At 41.2% G+C, this 25796-nt stretch overlaps 1 protein-coding gene across 2 annotated transcripts in view; it reads left to right on the top strand.

Moving 5' to 3' along the window:
* PARD3B (par-3 family cell polarity regulator beta) overlaps window positions 1–25796 on the top strand; it is a 2175158-nt gene that overhangs the window by 1647178 nt on the left and 502184 nt on the right. For both annotated transcript variants that reach the window (XM_030209894.1, XM_030209893.1), the window contains one exon: window positions 9206–9502. In XM_030209894.1, coding sequence (XP_030065754.1) covers window positions 9206–9502 — 297 coding nt within the window. The remainder of the gene's footprint in view (window positions 1–9205; window positions 9503–25796) is intronic.

Here is a 25796-nt window from a genome sequence, read left to right as displayed (position 1 = left end):
AGAACTACATGGCATGGGAGAAGAGGAGGTGGGGTATCCATAGGAACAGTGAATACCACATGATTACTGTAACTACTGCCTGCATTTGTGGTTTGCCAGTGCTGTCTTATGGCTCCAAATTTCTCCTCCTGTCTACTTAGCTTTGTAGTCCACATCAGTGGCTCTTCCTCTTTCCCTGCTGGCTTTCTTGCTTGTCATCTTTAACAGTGCTCTCAGTCTGAGAAATGATCCATTAGAAACACACAAGATAGTCCGTATTACATTGCAAACCTTTGTAAAATTATATTTTCGTAAAATGAGTTGTATTTATTATTTAATTCACAATGTATAGAAATTATTATCTTATAAATAATACTATATGGGTATCTTGTCACTTTTAGTTACATAGAAAGCAGTTCAAAGGATGGAGACTAGAAGTGCTACAGTATTAACCTCCTTCCTGTCAGTATGGATGATGTTGGCTCTGTTGCAGTTGAAATCTATCCCTGTCAGCACAGTGCAGCAACTGCTGTGGCACAGCACAACCTGTATGCTGAACTGTCACTGCCAAGCATTTTTTTTCTGTTATTTTTATTACAGGAGGCTAACATTTCTTTAAAATATTACAGCAGTCATCAATTTGGTTTTGCCCTATGAGCAAATGGGCAGCTGTAGAGCTAGAGTATTCGCCTGTTTTCAAGCTTCTGAACTCATCTTTCACAGTAGCTTAACTATTCAAGCCCTTGGTGCTGCTGCTTTTCCCTTGCTTGGAAGTAGCAAGACAGCTTGCACATTTCCAGGACCTTGTGCAATGAACCACTCCCCTGTGCTCAAGATTGCTTTTCTCTCTTTCTCTGTCTCCCCCTGCTTTGCTAATTTTCTTCATGCTCATTGTAACCCTTTCTTGTGCTGACCATTCAGCCGTTGCCAGCTTTCTGACCATACCACATTGTGCATACTAATATTAGATACAGTTTGTAGGCCTTATTCTCTTTATCTATGATATAAATGATATTTGGTTTCTCTACTAAAGAAATAACATAATTCTTTAATATTTCCACTAAATTTAGCATTTATATTTTTCATCAGGGTTCTATGGCTGCCTTTTAACCGTTCCTCTGCTATTCAGTTTCAAACCTAAGAGAATTTAAAGCTGCAAACTTACTTTCTACTGATTAGTGGAAGCACATTGTGATATTACTTACGGTAATATCACTGTGGCTCTCTGCCAGTAACAATCCTTCATTCAGTAATATGTGCCAGTTACTCACTGCCAGAATTCTTTTCTATTCTAAGATCTTGCAAATTATCCCTAATGTCCGGTCCTGCTGTTCCATGCAAGTATAATCTCTCCATTCTGTTCTAGTTTGGCTTAGCAATGAAAATTCTTTCCTTTGGAAGGGAGAAAAGTGGTTGCAGAGGTTAAAGAGTCAGGAAAAAACACATTTGTGATTAATTTTTGTATCCTCAATAGCATGTTAAGTATATATCACACATTCTGGATTGGTTGCTCTTGTGAGAATTAATGACAAGAAAATAACTAGCAGCAGCCCTTCAATAACTTCTCTATTTTTACATGTATTTTGCAAAAAAGCAAGAATGCCTCTTGTCCAAGGTTACTCAATCTATATCAAGGATAGGCAACCATGGTCCTCGAAGACAACAACTCAGTCGGGTTTTCAAGATTTCTACAATGAATATGCATGAAATTGATTTGCATGTACGGCTTCCATGATATGCAAATTGATCTCATGCATTTCATTGTTGAAATCTTGAAAACCTGACTGGGTTGTGGGCCTTGAGGACCATGGTTGCCCCATCTCTCTGTGTATATCTGTTTGTTTTTGCATGCACAGATCCATGTGGACTAAGCTAAAAAGCAGGAAAGGAGTAGCAAGCTGTGAGATAATGGGGACACTAGGTGCTCCTACCCAAATAGTGAAGGATTTGACAGCAGTGCAATGAAAAGCAGATATTCCAGGCCTCGCTGCCTAAGCAGTGAAGGACCTAGTGATGATAGAACAGTGAGTGGAGCTGAGTGTGCCACACTGTGACACTGACTGTGTGGCAGCAGGAAATAATGTGCAATTAAGTACTTTTGCTGCTTCTAGTCCATGTGGGGTGTTTGAGGAGGTAGGTTGTAAAGCAGTGAGGCAAGGATTGGGGGGGGGGAGAGGAGTGGAAGGAAGGAAGGTCTTGTGGGTGAAAGAATATGGGGTGACGGAAAGGGGGAGAGGAGGGATAAGAGAACATGGAGTGGGGTGGGGGAAGGAATGCTCCTGCAATACCCCATATGCTCCCTTCATAGAATCCACACAGACCCACTTCAGACACCCCCCCCCCCCCCACAAACATACCCCAGACTCCCAATATACTTCAACCAAGACAGACACACACATGTCCCCACAGTGATGGTTCTCATCAATGAGAGAGATCATAAAAAGGAAAGCTGGTTGAAGTCCAAGGACAACACCAAAATGAGGACATGGACTTCCGGTAAAAGCAACCATCCTTCCCTTGGATTCAGCCCTCTGGTGCTGGTGACCACAAAGTCTGGGCTGTTCAAGGATGGTACCTGTGATGTGATAATAAACACAGCAAAAACATTGACATAAGACATATTTAGCTGAACAGCATCACAAGAGGCATGCCAGTTTGGAGGCCAAGGTAGGCAATATATTTTAAATTAATAAATGATAATATAATGGATCTCACATAATCTTACTTTCACTGAGTAACAGCCCCCCCTCCCACACACATACACACACACACCTGGATTTCTTTCATAATCTTTGAAACCTTTCAAACAGCCATCATATTTTAACCGATTAACTCACATGTCAATTATGCTCATGTTATAAATCTTTCAAAGATGTTTAAATTTAGTTAGTTAGTTTGACAATTATGCCCCTCATTATCACAAACATATTCCAGTTCAATGTGGCTTACCATAAATAAAACAACAGGCAAGGTTTACAATATCATAGATTATCAATAGAAATCAAACAAAATAAAACATGGAAAAGAAAATAAGATGATACCTTTTTTATTGGACATAACAATACATTTCTTGATTAGCTTTCGAAGGTTGCCCTTCTTCGTCAGCTAATTGAAAGCTAATCAAGAAATGTATTAAGTTATGTCCAATAAAAAGGGTATCATCTTATTTTCTTTTCCATGTTTTATTTTGTTTGATTTCTATTGATAACCTTAAGAGTGGACTAACAGGGCTACCACACCTCTCAATATCATAGACAAAATATCAAGTAAGAGCAGAGTAGCACAAATAAGAGCTAAATAATAAACCATCGATGGCCAGTTACAATCTATCACACTCAATGTGTAGAAACCTCTCAAAGAGGGAAGTTTTCAGTCTATAAAGCTTTTTTTAGATGGTAATGTTGAGTGATTCTAGCACACTGATTTAACACACCTGGCTGCCAAGAACAATACACTTTCCTCTGGTATGATCCTGTCCCTTCTGGGGCATTTAACAAACCAACCCTCAGATCTAGGACTGCTTCACTAATTGGTATTTCTCTAAGTACATTTCCTACATCCCTCCAGAGTCCTGTTTTCTTCCACCACATATGATAGAAATTCCCTTTTTGCCCATATGTCCTTGAGCATTTCCCCTCCTCTTCTCAAAAACATTTCTGTATGTATGTGTGTTGGAGTGATGTATGTTCTATATAGAACTTTGTGCCTGTTTTCTAGGAAGTTTACTGAGGTAGCTTGGCCGTGGCTGGCTCTAAAAGCTGCAGGCCAGTCCATTTCCAATACCAGTCCATTTCCTGTTCCAATACTAAATGTTTATACCATGCATGAAAATAGGCCAGTGCCCTTTTCAAACCAAAAGAGTACCATACATTTTCGATAAAAGTCCCTTCCTCACCCCTAGTTTAGGAACAGTCTCTTCAAATGGAGTTTTATTATCTCCCAATTCTCCTTCCAGCTTGTGTTGCAGTATATGGGGAATGCTTCTATAATTGGGTGCCTCCAGTTTGACGCCTGGAGTGTGCATGGTGGAAGTCTGTTCTGTAACAGAAAGTAAGCACCTACTTTCTGTTATAAAATAATAGCATAACTGGGTACTAATATAGCTACACTCACACTTATACCAGTGGTAGAGCTGGTGTATGGGTGTGCACCTAATTGTAGCAGGGATGTGCATAACTTAATGCATTCTGTAAATTACATATGCAAGTGGGAGCCCCACATATGTCCCACCCATCCTCTGCTGCTGTGTAATCTGCCCTTGTAAATATGTGCTATGTAAGTTAATAGCACTTCGACACCATATGCTAGCATGTATACTTTAAGGTGCACACATGTAAAATGTGAGCACCTAAGTTATAGAATTGTCCTGGTAGTGTCTAAGTATCTATTAACCAGCTTATATTTCTCTTTCAGTTCTGTAAAGCTAACCATTGCTCCTCCTTCTTTAACAAATTGTCTCATTCTATGCAAACCATTCTCATTCCATATTTAAATCCTAACTCAAAGGCTTTGATGCATCGCAGTGGCTCCCATTGTGAAGCTTTTTTTCCTCCTTTTAGTTCCTTCATTACTAACTTCCAAGCCCACAATGTACATACAATAAATGGATTCCCCCCCCCCCCAAACTTACTCACTCTGGGTGGGTTGGGTAACCCAAAGATACGTCCCATACCATGTTTTGCTGTGCCTGTACCCACTGTTTTGGCTTCCCTAAAACCTCCCACTCCATCATAGCTCTGTTATGTTGCTCTGTAGTAATTTATCATGCTCAGAACCTTTAGACCTCCCCTGAATTTTGTTTGATACAGGGCTTATCTCATCACCCTTGGTAGTCTTTCTCCAAATATACTCAGTATTCATCACTACAGGGTTTTTACCACTTTACTGGGAATGTCTATTAGTAGATATAAACATGTAAATTAGCCTTGGTACAATGTTAATACTCATAACTCTACCAAGCCAGGTAATATTTGATCTCACCCACTTATCTAAATCTCTATTGATGTAAGACAGAAGAGGTGTAAGTAATTTAGATTGAACAAGCTCTCCTCATGCACCACTAACTCAACCCAAAAATAGGTAATCCTTTCTTTTGCCCTTTTAAAGGGAAATAAGTCATGTCATGTAGTGACCCTTCCTCTTCATATCTCACTGGCCAATTCTACACCACTTAATCAGGTGTGATCTGGTTAACTCCAGACCAGTAAGCCTTACGTCAGTGCCCGGCAAAATAGTAAAAACTATTATAATGAAAAAAAATTACTAAACACTTAGACAAACATGGTTTAATGGGACAGAGCCAACTTGGGTTTAGCCAAGAGAAGTCTTATCTCATCAGTTTGCTACATTTTTTGAAGACGTGAATAAACACTTGGATGAAGGTGAGCCAAATGATGTAGTGTTTCTAGATTTTCAAAAGAATTTGACAAATTCTATCATGAGATACTCCTGAAAAAAATTTAAAAGCCACTGGATGGGAGGCAGCATTCTGTTGTGGATTAGGAACTAGTAAGATAGAAGTAAAAAAATAGAGTTAAAGGGCCAATTCTCTTAGCGGAGGAAAATGAATTATGGAGTGCCACAGGGATGTTTGTGGGACTGCTGCTTTTTAACATATTTATAAATGTTTTGGAAATGTGAACAAAGAGTGAGGGTGATCAAATTTGCAGATGAGACAAAACTATTCAAAGTTGTTAAATTGCATGCAGACTGTGATAAGTTGCAGGAAGACCTTATGAGACTAGAAGACTGGGCATCCAAGTGACATATGAAATTTTAATGTGAACAGTTGCAAGGTGATGCAGATTATAGCTACATGATGCTACCTTCCACATTAGGATTCAGCACCCAGAAAAAAGATCCAGGTATGATCGTGAACAATACATTGAATGAAACTATGCAATGAAACTACAGTGTAGTAAATTTAAAACAAATCGGAGAAAAATTTTCTTCACCCAACGTATAATAAACTCTGGAATTCGTTGCCGGAGAAAGTGGTGAAGGCGGTTAGCTTAGCAGAGTTTAAAAAGAGGTTGGACGGTTTCCTAAAGGACAAGTCCATAAACCGCTACTAAACGGACTTGGGAAAAATCCACAATTCCAGGAATAACATGTATAGAATGTTTGTACATTTGGGAAGCTTGCCAGGTGCCCTTGGCCTGGATTGGCCGCTGTCGTGGACAGGATGCTGGGCTCGATGGACCCTTGGTCTTTTCCCAGTATGGCATTACTTATGTACTTATGTTCTACTCAGGTTGCAGCAGTGGCCAAATAGCAAATAGAATGTTAGGATTTATTAGGAAAGGAATAGAAAATAAAACAAAGAATATTATAATGCCTCTGTATTGCTCGATGGTGCAACCTCACCTTGAGTACTATGTGCAGTTCTAGTTGTTGCATCATTAAAGAGACATTGGGACAATTCTACAAAAGGTGCCAAAAGATAGGTGTCTGGGAACCCATATTTCATTATAGAGTGCTAGCATAAGTCAGCATTTACATGCAAATGTTAGTCATTCCCACTTACTCCATATCAGTAGCAGGCATAAATGCACACACCTAAATGTGGCACTTTAGCATGTAATTTATAGTATTTTGTAAGTTACATACGTTAATATTGGACATGCCCATTTGCCTCCCCCTTGTATTTGCTTGTGGAAAGAGTTGCACACTGATATTATAGAATACCGCTTTAACATCCAAATAGGAGTTATGCACGTACCTGTATCAGTCATGCATGAAAGTGCTAGTATTCTGTAACTTAAATGCGCAATTACCCCTAAATACTATAAAAGTTGCTAAAAATTACACATGCAATTTAATTGAGCAATGAGCCAATTAGCACTAATTGAATTCTAAAAATCAATTAGTGCTAATTGGCATTAATTAAAATTTATGTGCATAAATTTAAGTACATTTCCAAAAAGGGGGCACAGCCATGGGAGGGTCATGGGCAGATTGGGGGCATTCCCACGATTTATGCATGTTGTTATAGAATAAAGGGGATCCATGCCTAATTTAGGCATAGGGATTTATACCAGGGTTCAGATAGTGCAAATGGTTGCACCTAAAAGTAGTCGCGGTTCCTGGCGCTAGGCGCTATTCTATAAACGTTGCCTAACTTTGAGCGTTGTTTATAGAATAGCGCTAAGCACCATTTTTAGACACCATTTAATGAAGTTATGGTTTATTAATATTTGCTATACTGCCAAAAGTGACTAGCAGGCCATGGTGGTTTACAAAAATCCAAAATATCAAAAAGCATGAAAAAACTACAATATTTTGATAGGAAAGAGAAGCACATACGTTTTTAACCTAAAACAATGGGGGTAGGGAAAGAAAAGCTATACAGAGAGTGGCAAAATAGACAAAGGCAAGGGGAAGTGGTCATGGAAAGTAGAGGAGAGAGAGAGGAGGACAGCGGTAACTTATCCCAACGGATTAGGAGGAGGGTAATGCGTGGGCAAAGAGCCAGGTCTTCAGACTGATCTTAAAAGAGGATTTTACATGGAGACTCAAAGGGAGAGAATTCCAAGATGTAGGAGCAACAAAAAGAAAGTGACGAGTTGACTCTAATAGTGCATGTTTAGGGCCAGGCAGAACCAAACGGCAATTGTTTATGGAGTAAAGAAGGTGGGCGAAGAAAGATACTATGGGAGACCTAGCCTGTGCCCTTTAAACATGAGAACCAAGAGTTTGAAGAGTATGCGCTGGTGGACCAGAAGCCAGTGATATTTCTGAAACAGTGGAGAGACGTGATCGTAGCAATGAGCAGAATTCCAAGATGAAGGAGCAATAGAAAAGAAAGTACGGTGACAATTTGACTCTAATTGTGCATGTTTAGTGGCAGGCAGAACCAAACAGTGATCGTTTTTGGAGCGAAGAAGGTGGGCCAGTAAATACAAGGTAGTGAAAGAGGAAAGATACTGTGGGAGACCCAGCCTGTGCGCTTTAAACTTGAGAACCAAGAGTTTGAAGAGTATGTGCTGGTGGACCGGAAGCCAGTGATATTTCTGAAACAGCACCAAGTTATAGAATGAGGGAGAAAGAGGAATTAGAAAAGATACAAAAAAGGGCAACCAAAATGATTAAGGGGCTGGAATGACTCTCGTATGAAGAAATGCTAAAGAGGTTAGGGCTCTTCAGCTTAAGGCTGAGTGAGGATATGATAGAGGAGATACATGCGTATCTCATAATACTCTATAAGTTACAGTAATTAAATGTGATCCCCATTCAGACGCCACCCATGTGAATGTCCACCTTCAAACTACATGCTATCAAAGATATGTGAATAGCCACAGAATAACCTGTAGCTGGATTATTTTCATTTACATGCATACGTACTGCCTAACATTAGGTGGCTCCTTATAGAATTATCTCAGTAATGGGGTAATTATATAGGGCTAGATTCTATATATGGCACCTGAAAAATCTGTGCAGAGAAAAACTACGCCTAGGTGTATTCACTAAAGTACACCTAAGTTTTATATAATAGACTTTAATTTCCGCACATTATATAGAATACACCAAGCAGCTCACCACACAATCAAATTTATTCATATCCGTTTAGGCTACATTTTACTTTGCATAAATCCCGAGGCCCAAATTAAGCGCAGATTGGGTGTATTCTATAATAAGCATATAGATTTTAGAAACGCCCGTGCCCCACCCATGTCAATGCCCCCTTTTCAACTATGCAACTTAAAATTTAGGCATACCATGTTATAGAATACATTTAGCGAGTTGTGTTCATAAATCTCAATTCATGCCAATTATTGCTGATAATTGCTTGTTAACATCCAGTTAATAGCGCTGATTAGCTAGTTAACCAATTAAGTTATGCACATTGTTATAGAATATGCTTATGTTTTCTGCACGGATTTTCAGGCACCATATATAGAATCTGGGGGACAGTGACTTGAACATGTAGAACAGCAATTAATGCGCTTGTGCAGGTGCATATAAAATTGCCTCAAAGCAGAAAATAAGCAGAGTGGGATGGAACTGGCAATTAGGCATGTATTTTATAAAGTGAACACATGGTTGCCTATTTCTGCTGGTACACAACACATACACAAAGTTTATTCCTGTCTTGAAGCAGTTGTAATTTTGTATGGGAGGTTTCAAGTAGACTATTTTATGAAGGCACATCTGCTGCTTTTATAAAATGCATGCTGGTGTGCCTTAACTGCCCTTTTATAACACTACTACTTACTTTGTCTTACAGGATTGGAGCAAAGCATCAAGAGCTACGAGACAAGCAGGTCCAAAGCTATTTTGATCAATATTCTGGTTTTGTGGGTCAGCCCCCTGATATTGATGATGATGAGATGGACCCCAATTATGCCAGAGTGAACCACTTCAGTGATAGGCCTTCTCCACAGAATACCTACAGGCCATCTTCACCACCAGTGACCAGAACTCTGAGCGTTCCACGTGAAATACAAGCAATGCCAGCAGAGAGAGAACACATCGATGGGCTGTATGCCAAGATCAATAAGAAGCAACATCCTGCTGCTGATAGGTAATTTGGAACACCTAGTTACTAATATGGAGAATGCTATTTGGCCATATGTGTCATCTTGCTTTAGAAATTAGTACTCTAAAATTCTCACTTACCCACACTGAATATACATAAAACATAATTTTTATATTGCAAAGACCCATGATATTCAAATCTATCTCATCCATATTCATTGGGGTGGTCCTGAAAACCTGACTAGCTAGGTGTGTCTCTAGGAGATATTTGAGAAGCATCATTCTAAAATAACATGCAGATGATGTCAAAAAGGCACTCGAATGTCTTAGAATGTATGTTGGTAGAATATACTAAACATATGGGGAGCCCTTTTACAAAGCTGCGGTAAGCACTGACGCATGCTTATTGCATCACAAAATGGCATACCGCAGGGTGTGCTGAAGCATCCTAAGGTAATTTTGCCATGTGTGTGCATTACTTATGTGCTAAAAAATAAAATTTATTTTTGAGCGCAGGGGATGTGTCTGAGGGGTGAAGAGTAGTCATGTTCTTCGCTAATCGGATAGTGCAGATACACTGCCATGTGCTTTCCGATTAACGTGTGAGCCCTTACCTCCTACATAATAGGTGGCAGTAAGGACTCGCATGCTAAACTGTTTTAATGGCCACGCACTGATGGCGCAATTAGCATGTTACAAGAACAGAAGGACATAGAGTAAGGCACTCTGGGGACAAATCAAGGAAACATCAGATTCTCAGTGAAACGGTGTTTATTGATAGAAGACTCAACAGCAGTGTGTTTCAGCCAAAGGCCTGCTTCAAGAATGTTTATATTTAATCTGGAGAGTGAAACCATGCAATAGTAAATGCGCCAATTGGCATTGAAAACATGCGATCTTGAAAAAGACCTTTTGAAAAAAAACAATCTGGAAGGTGATCGTGCTTTCCAAGTCAGTGGCATTTTGCGATAAAAATGGCCTTAGCATGCAGGAAAGACCCACGTAAGGGCGTGCCAAGGCCACTTTGTACCTCTGTTTGGTAAAAGGGCCCCATGGTTAACATTTATAACTGAAACCAAACAGTGTGGGATTAATTTCTTTAAAAGATATTTGCGTAAAATTTACAAAAAAAAATCCTTTTTTGCCTTTTTTTTTTACCACTAATAGCACACACACATTCTTATGCACAAATTTGCTCCTGCTCTGAAGAATATGTGCCTGTGCTCTGAGTGTATCCATGTATTTTATTGAAATAAATGTATATGTCAGAACCTTTATGTAAATGGCTTTGGATGTACCACAGAAAGGCAGTATATCAAATCCACTACCCTTACCCTTTAGAACATTTTCCATACTCCACCCAATCTGTGCAGAATGCCTGTGTACATATAGTTGCACAAAATGCTATTGATGTACATGCTTGGGGACACATATTTAGGTGTATTATTTGATAAAGCGAAGATACATACCTGTAGCAGGTATTCTCCGAGGACAGCAGGCTGCTTGTTCTCACATGTGGGTCGAGGTCTGCATTGGCCCGGGAACCAGCCATTTTGCAAGCAAAATATTAAAAAATCTTGCCAGAGTCTTCTGGCATGTGTGCGGTGCATATGAGCGGATCGGCTTCCTGCCCGTCATGTGAGTGTTCCCGCTCAGTTTCAAAAAGCAAATAATAAACAACACCAACTCCAAAGGGGGAGGTGGGCGGGTTTGTGAGAACAATCAGCCTGCTGTCCTCGGAGAATACCTGCTACAGGTATGTATCTTCGCTTTCTCCGAGGACAAGCAGGCTGCTTGTTCTCACATGTGGGGTATCCCTAGCAACCAGGCTCACTCAAAACAATGAACATTGGTCAATTGGGCCTTGCAACGGTGAGGACATAACATAGATTGGCCTGAAACCATAAAACAACTAACTGGGAGTGCAGTCTGGAACAGAACAAAAATGGGTCTGGGGGGGGGGGGGTGGAGTTGGATTCTAAACCCCGAACAGATTCTACAGCACCGACTGCCCGAACCAACTGTCGCATCAGGTATCCTGCTGAAGGCAGTAGTGAGATGTGAAAGTGTGGACTGATGTCCACGTTACAACCTTGCAAATCTCTTCAATGGAGGCTGACTTTAAGTGAGCCACTGACACAGCCATGGCTCTAACATTATGAGCCATGAGATGGCCCTCCAGAGTCAGACCAGCTTGGGCATAAGTGAAGGAAATGCAATCTGCTAGCCAATTTGAGATAGTGCGTTTTCCAATGGCGACTCCCTGTTTGGATCGAAAGAAACAAACAACTGGGCAGACTATCTAAAGGGCTTTGTCCGCTCCACGTAAAAGGTCAATGCTCTCTTGCAGTCCAAGGTGTGCAAACTGCTTTCGCCAGGGCGGGTATGAGGACGGGGAAAGAAAGTTGGCAAGACAATTGACTGGTTCAGATGGAACTCCGACACCACCTTTGGCAGGAACTTAGGGTGCGTGCAAAGGACTGCTCTGTTGTGATGGAACTTGATATAAGGTGCATGCACTACCAAGGCCTGAAGCTCACTGACTCTACGAGCTGAAGTAACAGCCACCAAGAAAGCGACCTTCCAGGTCAAGTACTTCAGATGCCAGGAATTCAGTGGCTCAAAAGGAGCTTTCATCAGCTGGGTGAGAGCGACGTTGATTTCCCATGACACTGGTGGAGGTTTGATAGGGGGCTTTGACAAAAGCAAACCTCTCATGAAACAGACGCCGGGCGGGAGAAAGAATCCATAGCATCATTGTGCTTCTTGAGCTGGTCAACTAGATCCTCTACTTTCTCACCAAAAAGGTTATCCCCCCGGCAAGGAACATCCGCCATCTGCTGCTGGACCGAATGATCCAGGTCAGAAACACACAGCCATGAGAATATGCGCATCACTATACCTTGGGCAGCGATCCTGGATGCTACATCAAAAGTGTCGAACGTACCCCTGGCCAGGAATTTTCGACATGCCTTCTGCTGCCTGACCACCTGGCGAAAAGGCTCGGCCTGCTCCGGAGGGAGCGCATCTTCCAAGCTAGACAGTTGCCTCACTGAGTTCCGCAAGTCTGGATTTTGGCAGCGAGCATAGCAGCCTGATACTCCTTCCTCCCCAAAGAGTCCAAGGTTCTAGATTCTCTGCTTGAGGGCGCCGAGGCATAGTCCCTAGTACTCTTGGCTCTTTTGAGAGCAGAGTCCACCACCATGGAATTGTGAAGTAGCTGAGACTTCATCAATCCAGGTTCCCCGTGGATCCGATATTGGGATTCAGTTCTTTTTGGGATCACGGGGTTAGATAGAGGGAACGACCAGTTTCGCATAAGGACTTCCTTGAGTACATTATGCAAAGGAGCCGTTGCAGCCTCTCTAGGTGGAGAAGGATAATCCAGGACCTCGAGCATCTCAGCCCTGGGCTCATCCTCAACCTTCATAGGGAAGGGAATAGCCGCAGCCATTTCCCGGACAAAAGAGGTAAAGGGTAGATTCTTCGGTGGAGACAGTCTCCTTTCTGGTGGAGGGGAAGGTTCAGAAGGAATCCCATAGGACTCATCAGATGAAAAGTACCTGGGATCCTCCTCTTCCTCCCAAGAACGCTCATCTTCAGTATCGGACAAGACATCTCTCAGAGCAGTCCGAAACTGAGCCTTCCTCGACGCTGAGGAACAACGTCCTCGATGGCGGTGCAGAGAAGTCGACGCCCACCTGGAATCCGGTGAAGCTTCCTCCTCCGACGTCAAAGGGGAGTTGACCTGGGTGGCAGCCGACACCGATGCCGCAGGCGGCACCGAGGTCAGGGACCTCACCACAGGCGAAGGGCCAGATACCACTGTAGCAGACATGGAAGGTGCAATTACCCCCAACACCGAAGCAGACTGGCGCAGTAACCCTTCCAGCAGCTCTGGAAGCAGGGCCCTGATGCACTCGTCAAGAGACGCTGTCGGACAAGGCTGCAGGGTCAGTATAGGAGCTGGTGGCAGAATCTGTTGAGGCTCAGGAGCAGGTATCGGGCTGCTAGACCGACGCATCGGCACCTCCTGAATAGAGGGAGAGCGATCCTCTCGGTGCCGACGCTTCTCGGTTGCCGAATCTCTCGACGCCCCGGAGCTCCCAGCACAGTGTGTCGAAGGAGAACGATGACAGTGCTACTTCGCCTTCGCTTCACGCCTGTCATCAAGACTCCTCGGTACCAATGAGGAAGACGTGGAATCCTCACATCTCCTCGGGGCCGGATCCGACGAAGGTCGGTCCTGGGGGGGCCTGCATAACAGGAGGCCTCGAGACAGGTGGAGACCCACTCGATGCCTCACTGCTCCCAGCACGAGTTGGCCATTCCGCAGCCATTACCTTTGCTCCTGACGTTGATGCGTTCCTCGATGTCTCGGTACCGATGTTGACGTTGAAGGGCTGGACTGAGCCCCAAAAAGCTTCTCTCGTTGGGCCTCTCGAGATGCTTGGGTCCATTTCTTCTTGCGAAGACACAGACTGCAAGCGGCTGGGCTATGGTTGTGCACAAGGCACTGGATATACCAAACGTGTGTATCGATACCCGAGATAGTCTGGTTGCACCGAGTACAACGTTTGAAGCCGCTGGGTGTCTTTGATGACATGGAAGAAAAACTGGCTTCGGCGAAATCAAAAGACGCGATCGTGCCTGTTAAAAGAAAAAAGGGCACGAAAAGAAGGGAACAACCCAACCGCAAAGGAAAGTAAAGAAAACTACGGGAGTTTTTTTTTTTTTGAACTGTAAATCGTAACAAAGAAAGAAAGAAAGAACAAAAAGACAACGCAGAAAACTCTTTCCCAGGCCTGCACCTCACTGCGGAGAAAAAAATAACTGAGCGGGAACGCTCACGCGACAGGTGGGAAGCTGATGCATGCATGCGTGGTGCACGCTGCACATGCGCCAGAAGACTCTGGCAAGATTATTTTATATTTTGCTTGCAAAATGGCTGGTTCCCGAGCCGACGCGGACTTCAACCCACATGTGAGAACAACCAGCCTGCTTGTCCTTAGAGAATAGCTGTTTCCCACCTGTAAAATGCGCATTACACACAGAAAATGTTTTATAAAATTATTCCATGTACATCTGAGCACATCAGCAGCTACTTATCAGTTAAATTTGCTACAATTTTCTGTTATATTCATCCTTAATCATGGTGTGCTTGCTAATGCGAAGTGTCACAGACACCTGCATTTACTGAGTGGGAAGCATGAGCTGGCTCTAATACAGCAATAGTGCTATTATTCACCATATTAAAACTATGAATATTATGACTTCCCTTGAGAAACATTGCCCTTTTCACATTTATGCATTGCAGTAAGTCATTGTAAAATATAAATTCAGACCATGGTAGTTTCATAAATATGTTCCTCAAGAGCTTTTCCATTTACTGAGTTGGCTAGTTCGACTGGTGTATGTTTTGGCTGCTCTCAGATAATGTAGAGCCAACCTGAGAAAATTTAAGCCATGTTGTGTTTTCCTTCATTTATCTTCAGAAAAGAAAGCAAGATTTGCCCCAGATACGGGGCAAATTTTATACTGTGCACATTCATAAAAAGATCACCTCTTGTGTGGCTTCCACAACTTTTTCAAAGTGAAAATGTGCTTGTACCTCCTTTTTAAAACTTACCTCTGGGAATTTATGGGTTTATGTTTATATCTTCTTGTTACCATGCACATATTTTCCAGTTTATTATATACTAGCTGTCCCCGCTGGCATTACTCAGCGATAAGTTAGTACTTTGTAATTGAGAAAAGCAAGGTTAATTTGTATGTAATAACACTGTATAAATATGTATTTTTAACTTGTTTATGGTGGTTGTTACATTTTGTTTGATGTCTTTAATTTGAGAAATGAAACCTAAAGAATAGGTATAGTTAGATATATTTTTATTTGTACAAACAGACATAGAACTCACAGGAGTAGATAAATATTAAATATATTTAATATAATTAGTAATAAGTTCTCATTCGAGCGCATTTTGATAGACAACATTTTTGTTTTTCGATTTAGAGCATATATGTATAAAGACTTATTTGAGCCAACTCGTGAACAGGCGACATATAATTGGCCATGTGAAAACATGGGTTTTGTAAGTTGGCACCTGTGACTTTTAACGTTTGACCTTGAGCCTTATTTGTCCACATTGCAAAGGCTAGTTGAACTAGAAACTGCAGTCTTTTGATCTGTATCTGATAGATGGAATAAGAGGAATTTTAGGTATAAGAACATGTCCTTTGGCAAAACCTGTCAAGATTGTAGCTTCAATAATGTGTGGCATTAGAGTTTTAAGAGCTAAACATGAGGCATATTTTCAAAGCACTTTGGGAGGCTAAGTTCCATTGGTTTCTATGGAACTTTGGGAGGCTAAGTGCTTTGAAAATGAGCCCGCATGTGTCATTACGTAGCTTTGGAGCATTTAGATTTCGTAGCAGTATGATTGGTGAATCAATTTTAGTGCACAACATAATTTGCAGACAATGTTCATTTTGCCAGTTCTCAATTGAGTAGACTCTTCATATTCGTTTATTGAGTTGTAAGAAAAAGCTGCCACTTGCAAATTGGACTTTGTTAATAGTCTTCTAGTAGCTTCTCTTTTACGATTACTTTCTAAATGTTGAGCAATTCGCTGTCTGGTCTCTTGGGCTCTGATAACAGCTTGTGTTTGTCTTTGTTACTGAAATCATATTTAATTTTCTTGTTGGTTTTCAATACTCCTTATTTGAGCTTGCCTTTCCCTTTGGTGGGCAGGTCACCTTTGATTTTCTACTGGCGCTTCATCAACTCATAGTTTAGTCTTCCTTTTTCACTGATTTACAAGCCGTATTTCATTTTCCATTGTAGTTTCAACTGCCCTGGATAGAAAACAAACTATTTTATATCTGGATCCATGACTGTCCCAAAAACTATGGTCTGCTTTAAGCGAGCCATAAACATTGATAGTGCTGGGGGGGGGGGGGGGGGGGGTGAAAATGGCTGAGTGGGGGTGTACTGCTAAGAGTGAGTGTAAATGAGTATGTTAGAATGGGTGAGTGTGAATGAGGGTGAGGGTGTGCTACTGAGGAGTTGTACTGTTGAGGGGAGGTGTGTGAGTGAGGGTGTGATACTAAGGGTGTTGAGAATTTGTGAGTGGGGTATACTGCTGAGGGGTGAGTGTAAGAATGAATGTGTGTGAATGGGGGTGTACTGGTGAAGAGGTTTTGAGTTGGGGATTTTCTGCTGAGAAGTGTATAAGAATTGGGTGAGTGTGAGTGGGGGTGTTTTTCTGAAGGGTGTGTGAGAATGGGTGAGTGTGTTTTGCTGAGGGGAGTGTAAGTAGAGGTGTTTTGCTGAGGGGTATGTAAGAACGGATGAATGTGAATGGGGGTGTGCTGTTCTGTGGTATGTGAGTGGGGGTGTACTGCTGAGGGGTAAGTGTGCATGGAAGTGTGCTACTCTGGGGTATGTGAGAATGGGTGAGTATCAGTGAGGGTGTGGTACTGAGGGGTGAGTGGGAGTGTGCTATTCTGGGGTGTGTGATTGGGGTTGTTCTGCTGAAGGGTGTGTAAGAACGGGTGAGTGCGAGTGTGGTGTTTTGCTGAGTGCTGTATTAGAATGGATGAGTGTGTATTATATAAACTGAATACAAATAAAATAAAAAAACAATGGCTGAGTGTGACTGAGGTGTTTTGCTGAGTGGTGTGTGAGAAAGGGTGACATTGACATTGAGTTTAATACTCTCTTAAATCAGATAATATGGAGACTAGATCCCTACCTAGCACTAACTTTTCTTTTCTGATCAATTTGTTTAGGTTGATTTTCTTGATTAGCTGTTTCTTTCAATCTAGCAAGTGCCTGCCATTTAGCTTTCACTGTTTTCCTGTCAAAACACAGCCTTCTTTTCAAGGGCATATTAATAGAAATAAAACAAAATAAAACATGGAAAAGGAACTAAGATGATACCTTTTTATTGGACATAACTTAATACATTTCTTGATTAGCTTTCGAAGGTTGCCCTCCTTGGCAGGGGTTTGACTCGGGAGAAAAATCGCTGCTGAAAGCCGCCTAAAGTTAAGTGCTATGAGCATTATATATTTTGATGTTAAGATTTGAGGAAGACTTATTGGAAGATGTTGATTTATGAAGAGAGCTTTATGAAAAAGTTAAATATAAATTCTTGAAAAAAATAGATTGTGATAGAAAAAAAGTAAATGGGTGGATCGATGACGATGTGAACAACACCACTAAAAATGTTGGAACAAGTTTCCTAGAAGGTGCATGTTGTCAAATAAAACTCTGAGGATCCCCATTCATCATATAATGTTGAACTATGAATGTATATCTCAGTTAGAATGGTGGTAGCATTGACTATCTGAATACAATAAGAAAGAGTGTTTGAGATAAGATTAAAATACGGTATATGAATAATCTCCACACTAGTTAAAATAGGTCCCATGAATTAGATTGTACAGTTAATACAGAGCACCTCAGTAAAGCTCTTAGATAAAAGAAAATTTGACAGGGTTACCCTCCTTTTGAAAGAGGAACATTGGTTCCTGATAACATACCGTATTCTTTTTAAACTTCTTAGAATCGCTCACTAAGCATTATTCACCCTCACCCCCCCCCCCAACCCTCCCTCTATACATTCACTAGCAACCATTGCTCCTTACAACACAATCTTCTTGTAGTTCCATCATCTCTCTATATAAAAGGCAACACCAACGTTCTATGAAGCCTCCAGCCGGAAGTGTGAAGGGGGCGAGATATCCGGTTTCCCTATGAGTGTCTGCCCCGCCCTCTCTATAACACAGTCAGTGAAGGAAAACAGCAGAGCAAGAAATCAAATCGCTGGCTCTGTAACAGTGAAGGAGTATTGTGTTCAGTACTGGTCTCCGTATCTCAAAAAAGATATAGTAGAATTGGAAAAGGTACAGCGAAGGGCGACGAAAATGATAGTGGGGATGGGACGACTTTCCTATGAAGAGAGGCTGAGAAGGCTAGGGCTTTTTAGCTTGGAGAAGAGACGGCTGAGGGGAGATATGATAGAAGTGTATAAAATAATGAGTGGAATGGATCGGGTGGATGTGAAGCGACTGTTCACGCTATCCAAAAATACTAGGACTAGAGGGCATGAGTTGAAGCTACAGTGTGGTAAATTTAAAACGAATCGGAGAAAATTTTTCTTCACCCAACGTGTAATTAGACTCTGGAATTCGTTGCCGGAGAACGTGGTACGGGCGGTTAGCTTGACGGAGTTTAAAAAGGGGTTAGATAGATTCCTAAAGGACAAGTCCATAGACCGCTATTAAATGGACTTGGAAAAATTCCGCATTTTTAGGTATAACTTGTCTGGAATATTTTTACGTTTGGGGAGCGTGCCAGGTGCCCTTGACCTGGATTGGCCACTGTCGGTGACAGGATGCTGGGCTAGATGGACCTTTGGTCTTTCCCAGTATGGCACTACTTATGTACTTATGTACTTATGACTCAGAGGGGGGAGGGGAGAGAGGCCAGAGGGCAGGGACACACACACTCCCACATGCACACAGAAGAAAACATTGCTAGCCCCCATTTCATTTCCATCAGAAACGGGGCTTTTTTACTAGTGTCTACATATTTGGCTAGACCACATGCGAAGCTTTTGCTTTAGTGTGATAGCTCCTACACTTTGGAATCATCTTTCCCAGTCAGCTGGAACCTACACTTTTAAAATCATTACTCTAGTTTATTCATCCACCCATTAGCCCTTTCTTCTTTAAGTGTCACTGGCTTTCATTGTCTTTGTCACCAGCATTGCTTCCTAACTTTGAATAATGATTTGCAAATCTGGTGATTGTCTTAACATTTTTATGGTTTCTCTCTCTTTGTCAAACACATTTTGGTTAACTCTGCTGTGTGAAATTTAGTGTAAAAAAGGTTTATAAAATAATTATGAAAATTTGCATTTTATTAGTTATTGTGCAAAGTTCTATTCCACTTGACTCACATCTTCAAAAAGGTTAACCCCTCATAGGAAAACAATGTTACTCTTTCCTATGTCATTTTTTCCCACAGACTCTTAATGATACACCCTCATAATTAAGAGAGCTTCCAATTATATGACTGTTGGGGAATTTAAATTTAGAGAGGTACAGACCTGCTCGTTAATTACTTTACATTGTATGTGCTTTAGCTGGTGCTCTCAATTTTTTTCAGAGTTAATCCAAAGAAAAGTTTGATGGAAGCGAATGGCCTAAACTGATATAATGGTTTTATACACTAGTCATTCGTCTATGGAGATTTTAGTTAGAATCTCAGTTCAGTCACGATCGAAAAAAATTTGCAATGGAAATCCATCCATTCCAGCAACTCTTTGTATGCAGTCTCAATTCAGTACCCAGTGACATTTTGTATGCATCAAAATCATAACACAGGTTAGATCAATTAAAAAAAGAACAGCTGCAAGAGCCCCTAATTTTCCCTCTGAAAAAAAAAGTGTTTTTCTTTTCAACAAAATGTGTTATACATGGCAAATTATGACCACAAGGCCCATCCAGTCTGCACATTTTCATCTTTTCCTACAGTTCTTTCAGCATTCATGATTTTCTTTACTTATTTATTAGAGACAGAAAGCTGTATGAAAAAGTGTGCATGTTTTTACCCTGTACTTTTCAACAGCTGTGTGGTGTGTACTTTCAATTAAGTTGGGGAACGACAGGGGAACCGTGGCATTTTTATGTAAAGTGTAGCTTCACAAGACTGATTACCTTTCAAAGTCATTCCACTAACCAAATGGGAAAGAAGCAGCTATTTTTAATTCTTATTGTTGACTTCCAGGTTGAAAGCATTACAGAGAAATGGGGAGAGTTTATCTTTTTTATTATTATTAAATGAGTTTAACATAATTGCAAGAATTCCATGCACAGAATATATCCAGAAATCAATAATCATCTTCAGGAACATAAAGAAAATTTCACTGTACTTTTGGCAATTTAAATAGCGTGGAGATGCAATGTAACTGCCACCCACAAAGTGTAAGGTAAAAAAGAAAAATGAAAATTTGTGATAGAGGGGGGAGCATCTAATAACCTCTTGATAAGGACCCACTGTGTACCCTTTCTAATAAGGTCTGCTAATCCTCTTAATCAAGTTACAGCCAGGATTTTGTAATTTAAAAGGAATTTATTTAAATTACTTATTGGCCATCTCCCCTCCCCACATGCAGACCAAAGGTGATTTAAAATATGACAACTGTAGGCAATCAATGAACTAACATTAATGTAGCTGGATTTAAAAAACATGTTTAGACAAGCTCCTGGAGGAAAAGTCCATAAACAATTATGACCTGGGAAAATCCACTGTTTTTACCTGGAGATGAGCGGTATGGAATCTGTCTGCTCTTTGGGATCCTGTTGAAAATAAAGGGTTCTGTTTACTAAGCGATGCTATTGTTTTTAGCGTGTTCTAAACGCTAGAGTCGCCCATATGTTCCTATAGAAGACCCCAACTCTACCAATGCACGTGAAAGCAAGGAATTCCTCCAATTATGGGGCCTTAATTGGCCATATACGCAAGCAACCCATGTCAAAGGGCACACACTCGACCTTATTACACACAAACTGTCTTCCGACCTGAACCTAATACTATTAGATACAAACTGGACTGACATACCATGGTCAGACCATCACAAATTAAACCTATCCTTACAATGGTGAAAAAAAGGCTCACACCATACACATGAATGCACAACCTACACCACGAGAGGCCAAGTAGACTCTGTAATATTCTGGCAACAGATATACAGTAATGAATGGACAGAACAAATGGGCTCGATACAGTATCTTCTAAATTGGGATAACAGATGCAGAAGCACATTAGACGACATAGCACCACTACAAACAAGAACCTCACATGGACACAACTCGATACCATGGTATAGCGAAGAACTGAAAAAACTAAAAACACAAGCCAGGAGGCTTGAATGTGCATGTACAAAAATAAAAGATGCACACACACTCAAACGCATGGAAACAAATGCAAAGAAAATAAAAAATATGCAATATTTTGCAATATTGCAGACCCTCAGGGGTCTGTGCTGGGACCGCTGCTTTTTAACATATTTATAAATGACCTTGAGATGGGAGTACCTAGTGAGGTAATTAAATTCGCAGATGACACAAAGTTATCCAGGGTCGTCTCGTCGCGGGAAGAGTGTGAAAGATTACAAGAGGTCCACCAGCCCCGCCTCCCACCACCGGCTCTGGCACAGACCGTATAAGTCTGCCCAGCACTATCCCTGCCTCCCACCACCGGCTCTGGCACAAACCGTATAAGTCTGCCCAGCACTATCCCCGCCTAACAATCTTTCGGAAATAATTAAAAACTAATTTGTTCAAAAAGGCATACCGTAATGATCCAACCTAAACACCTGTACCCTGCAACACAACAAAATTTATACAAGAACTGGACAAAACTCAACTCTCCCTCCTTGACTACCTAATCTACTCTGTCACTCATGAACTTTAACGCAATACCATTCTGTATCTCTCTTATAGGAATTGGCGATCGCCATCACGGTACTATATAAGCCACATTGAGCCTGCAAATAGGTGGAAAAATGTGGGATACAAATGCAATAAATAAATAATAAATAATCATTTGTGCGCGCTAAAAATGCTAATTTGCCCTAGCATTGCTTAGTAAACAGGGCCCAAAGTATTTGGCTTGATGGACCTTTGAGATGACCCTGTATGGTAATTCTTATGTTCATAGTGTATTTTTTAGGTGCACCCTGTATCCAGTACTGTGCACTAGCATATGCATTCATGATTTAAAAAAATTACTTTTCCATTTATTTTCAGTTTTATTTTTGAATAACATAAGTTCTCTACATAAAGCACACAATATATGAATTTTATGCACACAGCTGTAATTCAATCTGTAATTGTCCAGAACTGGTATATGGAAGCAGAGTATATAATTATAAGTATAAATTCATATGGATATAAGAAACTGTAACAAATACCATAATGTGATGTGCTTCTATGTACATTGCTTTGATACAGACGATAAGAAAAATAGATGGAGTCTGATACTTTTAAGCAATTGAAATTGTTCTGGAAAGCTACTCTAAGTCAGATAAGGAAATTTTTCTCACATAAATGGGCTCTATTTTCCAAGTTTGAAATGGATTTAATCAGACTCTATTGCATGCAAAAGTGACCCTAAATATGTAGAGAGAGATTTCTAATTTTTATACTTCTCTTTTCTGAAAGAAAATGTGAAGCAAACATTGTTTTCCATTTCAAGGATGGTTTAATTTCATTGTGTGAAAGTGATCAAAAAGTGTGCAGTCTGTTTTACGGTGCTGCAAACCTACCATTTCTTGCCCCATACATCTTCACCAATTCAGACCTGTGCTTATAATTAGAAGCCGTGCACCATTCAGCTAATGGCATCCTCAATTTTCTTTAAAATGAGCCCTAGATGTCTATGGATATTTTTTTTCTCTTTGATAGCTATGGATTTTGATGACTGGAGGTGATATAACTGTAAGTATTTGACGGTTTTGTGTGTTTTCGGCCTCTGTAGTTGTATTACGCTGTAATGGCATAATATTTAAACTATATATTTTAAAAAGGGGAATTTACTTGTGGAGGAGTGAATTAATTTGATTACGAACTAGAAAATATCAGTGATACAGTTTCAAATATAAGCATTGATAATACTTAGGCTGTAAACCTTTCAGAAAAAATTTTGGACTGGTTATACTCATTCAAATATATTTGCATACTCAGTGGTGTGACTGTCATTTAATGTTAAACATATAACCCCAGATTCTATATAGTGTGCCTAGAGATCCTCTCCAAAATCCAATCGTATTCTATAACAACGTGTGTAACTTAACAAGCTAATCAAAGCTAATGAGCATTGATAACAGCTGTTAAGCAATAGTGAGCACTAATTGGCAATAATTAGAATTTACACACAGAACTCACTAAGCACATTCTGTAATGTAGTGCGCCTAACTTCAAATGCATGCAGGCAAAATGGAGGCATGGTTAAGGGCAGAGAAATGGGTGTTTCGTGGGTATTCCAAAATTAATGCATGTAGTTAGAGAATATGGCCCATTGCGCCAAAATCTACGCACCAGGATTTACGCCATATTTTCATTGGAAGGCACGTAGTTTTAGGCGTGAGATATATCAACTAAACATATTCTATACCACGCCTAAATCTAGGCACCACTTATAGAATATGCCTAGTTGCATTGATTTCCATGCCGATTTTTAGGCATCATAAGTACATAAGTAATGCCATACTGGGAAAAGACCAAGGGTCCATCGAGCCCAGCATCTTGTCCACGACAGCGGCCAATCCAGGCCAAGGGCACCTGGCAAGCTTCCCAAACGTACAAACATTCTATACATGTTATTCCTGGAATTTTGGATTTTTCCAAGTCCGTTTAGTAGCGGTTTATGGACTTGTCCTTTAGGAAACCGTCCAACCCCTTTTTAAACTCTGCTAAGCTAACCGCCTTCACCACATTTTCCGGCAATGAATTCCAGAGTTTAATTACACGTTGGGTGAAGAAACATTTTCTCCGATTTGTTTTAAATTTACTACACTGTAGTTTAATCGCATGCCCCCTAGTCCTAGTATTTTTGGAAAGCGTGAACAGACGCTTCACATCCACCTGTTCCACTCCACTCATTATTTTATATACCTCTATCATGTCTCCCCTCAGCCATCTCTTCTCCAAGCTGAATAGCCCTAGCCTCCTTAGTCTTTCTTCATAGGGAAGTCGTCCCATCCCCGCTATCATTTTAGTCGCCCTTCGCTGCACCTTTTCCAATTCTACTATATCTTTCTTGAGATGCGGCGACCAGAATTGAACACAATACTCAAGTTGTGGTCGCACCATGGAGCGATACAATGGCATTATAACATATAGAATCTTCCCTTTAATGGCCCTCCTACAGTGGAACTAGGGTTGCCATAGCGGGTATACATAAATTAGTGTAAAGACACAGTTTAAAGGGTTTTGGTGGACATGGAATGCAAAATACCCCAAGGCCTCTTTAGGTTACTACTACTACTACTACTACTATTTAGCATTTCTATAGCGCTACAAGGCGTACGCAGCGCTGCACAAACATAGAAGAAAGACAGTTCCTGCTCAAAGAGCTTACAATCTAATAGACAAAAAATAAATAAAGTAAGCAAATCAAAACAATTAATGTGAACGGGAAGGAAGAGAGGAGGGTAGGTGGAGGCGAGTGGTTACAAGTGGTTACGAGTCAAAAGCAATGTTAAAGAGGTGGGCTTTCAGTCTAGATTTAAAGGTGGCCAAGGATGGGGCAAGACGTAGGGGCTCAGGAAGTTTATTCCAGGTGTAGGGTGCAGCAAGACAGAAGGTGCGGTCTGGAGTTGGCAGTAGTGGAGAAGGGAACAGATAAGAAGGATTTATCCATGGAGCGGAGTGCACGGGAAGGGGTGTAGGGAAAGACGAGTGTGGAGAGATACTGGGGAGCAGCAGAGTGAGTGCATTTATAGGTTAGTAGAAGAAGTTTGAACAGGATGCGAAAACGGATAGGGAGCCAGTGAAGGGTCTTGAGGAGAGGGGTAGTATGAGTAAAGCGACCCTGGCGGAAGATGAGACGGGCAGCAGAGTTTTGAACCGACTGGAGAGGGGAGAGGTGACTAAGTGGGAGGCCAGCAAGAAGCAGATTGCAGTAGTCTAAACGAGAGGTGACAAGGGTGTGGATGAGGGTTTTGGTAGAGTGCTCGGAAAGAAAGGGGCGGATTTTACGGATGTTGTAAAGAAAGAAATGACAAGTCTTGCCAATCTGCTGGATATGAGCAGAGAAGGAGAGAGAAGAGTCAAAGATGACCCCAAGGTTTCGAGCTGAGGAGACAGGGAGAATGAGAGAGCCATCAACAGAAATAGAAAACGGGGAGAGCGGGGAGGTGGGTTTGGGGGGGAAAATGAGAAGCTCGGTTTTGGTCATATTTAATTTCAGGTGGCGTTGAGACATCCAGGCAGCAATGTCAGACAAGCACGCTGAAACTTTGGTTTGGATGCAAGGTGAGATATCAGGGGTAGAAAGGTAGATTTGGGAGTCATCAGCATAGAGATGGTAGGAAAAGCCGTGGGATGAGATTAATGAACCAAGGGAAGAAGTGTAGATAGAAAAGAGGAGGGGACCAAGAACAGAACCCTGAGGTATGCCGACAGGCAGAGGGATAGAAGTAGAAGAGGATCCACCAGAGTGAACACTAAAGGTGCGGAGGGAGAGGTAGGAAGAGAACCAGGAAAGGACAGAGCCCTGGAATCCAAGTGAGGACAGGGTATCGATAAGTATGCTGTGATCGACA

Source organism: Microcaecilia unicolor, chromosome 7 (assembly GCF_901765095.1).
Source record: "Microcaecilia unicolor chromosome 7, aMicUni1.1, whole genome shotgun sequence".
Lineage (NCBI taxonomy): Eukaryota > Metazoa > Chordata > Amphibia > Gymnophiona > Siphonopidae > Microcaecilia > Microcaecilia unicolor.
This window is presented reverse-complemented; position numbering and strand designations above follow the sequence as displayed.